Source organism: Tamandua tetradactyla, chromosome 8 (genome assembly GCF_023851605.1).
Source record: "Tamandua tetradactyla isolate mTamTet1 chromosome 8, mTamTet1.pri, whole genome shotgun sequence".
NCBI classification, from domain to species: domain Eukaryota; kingdom Metazoa; phylum Chordata; class Mammalia; order Pilosa; family Myrmecophagidae; genus Tamandua; species Tamandua tetradactyla.
In genome coordinates, this window is record NC_135334.1 from 120558911 (window position 1) to 120565087 (window position 6177).

General features: G+C 56.7%; 1 protein-coding gene across 1 annotated transcript; it reads left to right on the forward strand.

Annotated features, from left to right (window-relative positions):
• The first annotated feature begins 4522 nt into the window (after window positions 1-4522).
• On the forward strand, window positions 4523-5614 carry C8H11orf96 (chromosome 8 C11orf96 homolog). Its single transcript, XM_077112296.1, has one exon. The coding sequence runs from the start codon at window positions 4589-4591 to the stop codon at window positions 4958-4960; it is 372 nt and encodes a 123-aa protein (XP_076968411.1). The 5' UTR covers window positions 4523-4588; the 3' UTR covers window positions 4961-5614.
• The last annotated feature ends 563 nt before the right edge of the window (window positions 5615-6177 follow it).

Sequence of the window (6177 nt, forward strand, 5' to 3'; positions counted from 1 at the left end):
AAACATGTTCAGTCGATTGCTCTCTCACTTAACAATTCCAAGGGGCGCATTTCAGGCTGGCAGATAGCTTAGCTGCACGTGATCATCTAAGGACTCACGCCAATGGTGGCTCTGCCATCTTTAACAGAGTCTCTCAGGTAATTGCTCTTCTAGCCACTGTGAGAGTAAAAATCAGAAGGTCCAGGGATTTCCTCCTAAGTGAGGCAGAAGGCGCCCAGATCACCCTGTTCCACTGATGAGAGTTGAGATGCGTGGCTGCACCTAGCTGCAAGAGAAGCTGGGAGCCAGGTCCCAGCTGGGTGGATGGCTGGCAGTCTCTGCCGCAGTCCACCTTCTAGAACAGATAAAACTTCTCTGCCCTGGCAGTGGAGGGAGCTCCCTGATTAGACCCTGGGTCTGGGGGTGACTCCGTTGTCATGTCCTCTCTTGCCCTTGGCTTGGCCCTCTGAGAGTTCTTCCTTGTGTGTCTCTCTACATGAGCACCCAGGAAGGTGTCGATTCTGTCCTCTTAGGAGCTGATTTGGGCTTGAACAGTCACAGGTGTTTGCACCCAGCCTGGCAAGTCCTTGAAATGTGGTAGGCTTCAGGTCTAGCTGCTTCCAGGAAGTTCCTTGTGCCATGACCATCCCAAAGTTCCTTTCTTGACAGAGTTCTTAAGTCTGTCTTCCTTGTCGAACCCACAACTTTCTCCCTCACTTTAAATGAACATAACTTTAAGGCCATCTGAAAAAGTAGGCTTGGGTAGCAAGGCAACCCTTTTTTAACTTAATGTTTTGTTTTTTTTTTTAATTAGGGAGATTGTAAATTTACAGGAAAGCCATGCAGAAAATACACAGTTCTGATATACCACCTCTATTATTAACACCTTGCATTAGTTGGTACCTTTGTAACAATCAGTGAAAGAATGTTATTATAATTGTACTAGTAACCACAGTCCATAGTTTACACTAGGGTGTGCTGTTTGTGTTGTACAGGTCTATGGCTGTTTTTAAAATTTTTATTCTAGTAACATATGCAACCTAAAATTTCCCCTTGTAACCACATTCAAGCGTACGATTCAGTGTGTTAATTATGTTTGCAGTGTTGTGCACTCTCGCCACCGTCCCCACCAAACTTTTCCATCAACCCACACAGAAATTCTGCACGAATTGAGCATTAACTTCCCCTTCCTATCCCCACTCTGGCCCCTAGAAATCTGCATTCCAATTTCTGACTCTAAGAATTTGCTTATTCTAATCATCTCATATCAGTGAGATCATATGATATTTGCCCTTTTGTGTCTGACATCTCTTTCAACATGACGTCTTCAAGGTTCCTCCAAGTAGTCGCATGTATCAGAACTTCACTCCTTTTTACGGCTGAATACTATTCCATTGTGTGTACATACCACATTTCGTTTATCCATTTACCTGCTGATGGACACTAGGGTTGCTTCCCTCTTTTGGCAGAAGGCAGCACTCTTAATCTAATACTGGCTGCAGGGGTTCCCTTCTTTTGTCTTAATGTCTAACCCAATAGGCAGCCATTGAGAACGGCTGTGGGCTGCAACAGTCTGATCTCCTGCCCTTTGGACAAAACACTCTGTTTCTGCCCATCTCTTCTTGCAGACTGGCCAATCTCTTTCTTGCAATGTCTTACTGAGAGCAGCATCCAGTAGCAATATATGCAAACCTTTTTGGCTCTTTCCATCCACTTCTCTAGAATTATAGACCCAGTTGGCAGATTGTCTGTCTTCCAAATTATCACAGGTGATACTTTCAGCAAGTGTTTTATCACAGCATAGCAAGGGTCACCGGCTTTCCATCCTCCAATATCTGTTCCTATATTGCCCACCACATATTGGCTAAGCCAGTGCCACATATTTTAAGGCTTGTATAAATGGCAGCTTCCTGCTCCTGGTACCAATTTGTCTATTTGTTAAAATATTGCTAAGCTGTTGTTCAAAAGAACTCCAAATTACAGGGGCTTTTAGATTGTCTAAATTAATATTTCTCTTCCATAATCATTCTGAGATGAGCATTTCAGGCATCCCCCATGTGGGTAGTGGGCTTTGATGACTAGCCACAAAACTCCACAACAGACCTACCTGAACTCTTGAGTTTATCGGTTCCCCCCAACCCCTTCCCCAAGGCATTTGCCTGTCAATGAATGGTACCACCATCTAATCCTTGCTCAGGCCAAATACATCGACCTCGACCTGAATTCCTTTCTTTTCCTTCGTCTCCCACATCTAATCCATCAGCAAGTCCTCTCAATTCTATTATCAAACATATTCCAAATCTGGCCACTCCTTACATCTCCACCGCCTCCCCCACAAGCCAAGTGTTCGGTGTCCTAACAGCCTAACTGAGCTCCTGCTTCTTCCCCTGCTCCTGTCCACGCTACTCTCAACACAGCAACCCGAGTAGGCTTTTAAAATCATAAGCCAGATCATGTAACTCACCTGCTCGAAACCCCCCAGCGCCTTACCATTACTGTCAGAATAAAATTCTACCTTCTTAATGTGATGGTCAGGGCTTTACATGACTTTCCTAATTTCTCACCCCCTTCACCCGCTTTGCTTTAACCACTCTGGCTTTCTTGCTGCTCCTTGAGTCAGCCAAGCCTCTCCTGGCCTTAGAGCCTTCGCACCAGGGTTCCCTCTCCCTGAAACATGCTTCGCCCCCTTTGTCACATGGCTGGTTTCTTCTTTGTTCCCCACAAGGCAAACTACTTAAGTGTGGTGGTAAGAGTGAAGGCTCTGAAACCAAACTGCCTAGGTTTGAATCTCAAATCTGTTACTTACTAGCTGTGTGACCTCAGGCAAGTTACTTAGCTTCTCTGTGCATTGGTTTTCTTATCTGTAAATGGCAGTAAGAAAAGTACTTGTTTCCCAGGGTTATTGAGAGGATTGAATAAAGCAGCCTACACATAAATGAGTTTGTGCATGAAAAGTACTCAGAGCTTGGAACATAATAAGTTTCTAATAGTGTTACTGTTGTCCTTGAGGTGTCAGCTTACATATCACCCCCTCTGAGAAGCCTTTCCTGACCACCCATTCTGCACATCTCTCCATCTGTGTCCCTGACGCCACACCCGGTTTTATTTTCAACGCAGCCAAGGTTCTTGTTTCCATATTGTCGCTGCTGCCCGCCACCCCCATCCCACTGGAATGTAAGTTCCCTGAAGGCAGGGACTTCACGTTTCATGTTCATTTCTGTGCCTTTCCCCAGCCTGGGACACAGTAGGTTCTCAATCAGTCTTTGTTGAACGGATATGGAAAGAACGGACAGCAAATCCCACGGTCCCCTCTTTGCCGGCGGCCGGGTCAGTGTGTCTGGGTGTCCGAGCGCGCGGGGCTCCACGGTGCCAGCAGCTCGCGCCCGGACAGGGAGCTGTTCAGTTCCCCGACCAGGCCGGGGAGTCCCGGGGCTCCCGGGGCAGGGGCAGGGGCGGGACTTACCCCAACCACCTCGGCCCTCAGCAGGCAGCTGTGGACTTGAGTCCACCCCACGTCCCACCTGTTCCCAGGAGCCACGTCACCTGTCCTCTCTGCGCCTCAGTTTTCTCATCTGTAAAATGGGGCTGCTGTGGGGACCCAATAGGCTGACAGATGGACGGCAAGAGCTCACCCGCTGGTTCGGAGTAAATCTCTCCGGGTGTAGCCGCTACGTTGCTGTGACTGCACTGTTGTGTTAGCGCCGCATCCAGTGTCGTTCTTTTGTGAGCACGGGCCGGGCGCTGGAGGAGCAACCACGGAGCAGACAGCTAGGAAGCGGTAGGAGCAGAACGGAATAATTGGGGGGTACTTGTGTGTGTGTACGGGGGAGGGCTGGCGAGGATCCAGAGTGGAGGCCCCCCCTTTCTCCCAGCGCACCCGGACGCCCCGGCTCTCCCCGCCGCCAGGGAAGCAGGAGGCTGCATCGCGCCACGCGCGCCCAGCGCACACCCGGCGGCGGAACAGCCACGCCTGGGCTGCGTGCATAGGGGACCCGGACCTGCGGCCCGCGGCAACCCGGGTGGGCGCAGACCCGGACGGACCCCAGAACCGACCGTGACCGCCCAGGCCGGCCGCCCGGTGCCCTGCCGCGCGGCCGCGCTCGGCTGCACCGCGTGCTCCCGGGGCTGCGCTTCTCCCCGACCCGCCGCGGGCGGGGCTGCCTTCCGGAGCCGGGTTGGCTGGGGGCGGGCGGCGCCGGGGAAGGGGCCGGTACTTTCCCCGAGTGGCGGGGCAACGTCAGGCGGAAGGGCGCGGGGCGCGCACGCTTTAAATGGCATTCGCTGTCATCCGAGCTCGCGGCCGTGTGGGCAGGAGCAGGCTATATAAGCGGCAGGCCCGGCCGCCGCGGGCCAGACGGCGACAGCAGCGGCGGCGAGCGCCTGGGATCAGCGCCCCCCGAGCCCCGCGCCCCCGACGCCCTCGTCCTCCCGCCCGCCCTCCCGTGGAGCGCTGGCCCGGGCCCGCGAGGGCCGCCGCCACCCCGCAGCAGATTTGGATCCCCCGCCCGGCGAGCCCCAGGCTGCTGCCTCCCGGGGGGCCCCGGCGCAGCGGCCGCCCCTGGAGAACCCCGGCGCCCCGCCGGCCGACCCCGCAGACGCCGGCAGCGCCATGGCGGCCGCCAAACCCGGCGAGCTGATGGGCATCTGCTCCAGCTACCAGGCGGTGATGCCGCACTTCGTGTGCCTGGCCGATGAGTTCCCGCAGCCCGTGCGGCCCGCCAAGCTGTCCAAGGGCAAGGGCCGGTTGCGGCGGCCGCGCCAGTCCCGCTTCAAGACACAGCCGGTGACCTTCGACGAGATCCAGGAGGTGGAGGAAGAAGGGGTGTCCCCCATGGAGGAGGAGAAGGCCAAGAAGTCGTTCCTGCAGAGCCTGGAGTGCCTGCGCCGCAGTACGCAGAGCCTGTCGCTGCAGAGGGAGCAGCTCAGCAGCTGCAAACTGAGGAACAGCCTGGACTCCAGCGACTCCGACTCGGCCCTGTGAGCAGCGCCGCCCGGAGCGGGGACCCACGCGCGCCCGCGGCCCGCGGGGGGACCAGCGTGCGAACCCCCAAGGGGCCGGCGGGCCGCACCGGGAGACCCGCGAGGACCGGGGACCGCCGCCGCCCACCCCGCCCCGCCCACGAGCTTGGACACCCGCCGGGCGGTGAACTGGTCCGTGCGCCCCGCGCTACGCTAGCCCTACCCCGGAGCGCGCGCGGGGACGCGGGGGAGGGAGGCCGCTTTCTTTGCCCTTGTAAATGTTTATTTTTTAACTCTTCCCAGTACGAACTCTGCTGTGAGTGTGTGCGGGGAGGCGGCCCGCCCGGAGTCGGCCCCGGATCGCCTGGGCTTCCGGGAAAGCCGCTCCACGCCCTTGTCCGATGGTTTGCAACTCCGATTTTGCACACCGCTCCACCGTGGCCCCCAGCGCACACCCGTTCACACTCACGCAAACACACTCTCGCTGAACACTTTTATAATTGTTAGGCGCGGCCGATGGGACTTGGGGAGCAGCGCGGCTGCGGCTGCGGCCGGAGGATTGATATTTATTTTTGCATTGCGATGGCTGATGGCGTTTATTCCACGATGTTTTTACCTGGATATGTCTGTAAGGCACCCGAAAAGAGACGAATAAAACCAATATATTTGCACAGTGCATTTCTCTGGGCTCTTGACTTCTTGAACCTTCGGGGCCCAGGCTCCCCAGGCTGGGGGAGAGGGAAGGATGTGGTGGTGGTGGTGGGGCTCGAACCCTGGTGGCAGGCGGCTCCACAAGCTCCAAGGCACTGGGATGCGGTCGGGGCCCCGGGACGCAGGGGGCTTGCTCTCACCCCTCGCGTCCACACCCTGACCCGAGCGCCGCAGCCTCGCCTGTCTGTCCCCATCGCTGGAGTACCGGACGGAGTGAAGTCGCAGGGGTGGGGAACGGAGCGCGCCGTCCTCGGTGCAGCTGACCTCTCGGGGGACCGGGGTCAGGGTCACTGTCCCGCACCGTAGAAAGCCCCACTAACTCTGCACTCTGTTCTGGCGGCAGGCGGGGAGTTGCGGAAGCCAGCGGTGGGAGCCCCGAGCGAGGACACGAGGGCGGTGGGACTCGAGAGCCTGGCCCCGGCTGGGCGGGAGTGTGGGTGCGGGTGAGGGCCCCGCGTCCTGGGCGCTGCGGGAACGGCCAGCGGCCGGGCAGCTTCTTCGGCCGTGTGGGCCGCGCCGGCCGCGCTT

Excerpts from the sequence above, each read along its gene's own strand:
- C8H11orf96 (XM_077112296.1), top strand. The coding sequence starts at position 4,589 with ATGGCGGCCGCCAAACCCGGCGAGCTGATGGGCATCTGCTCCAGCTAC.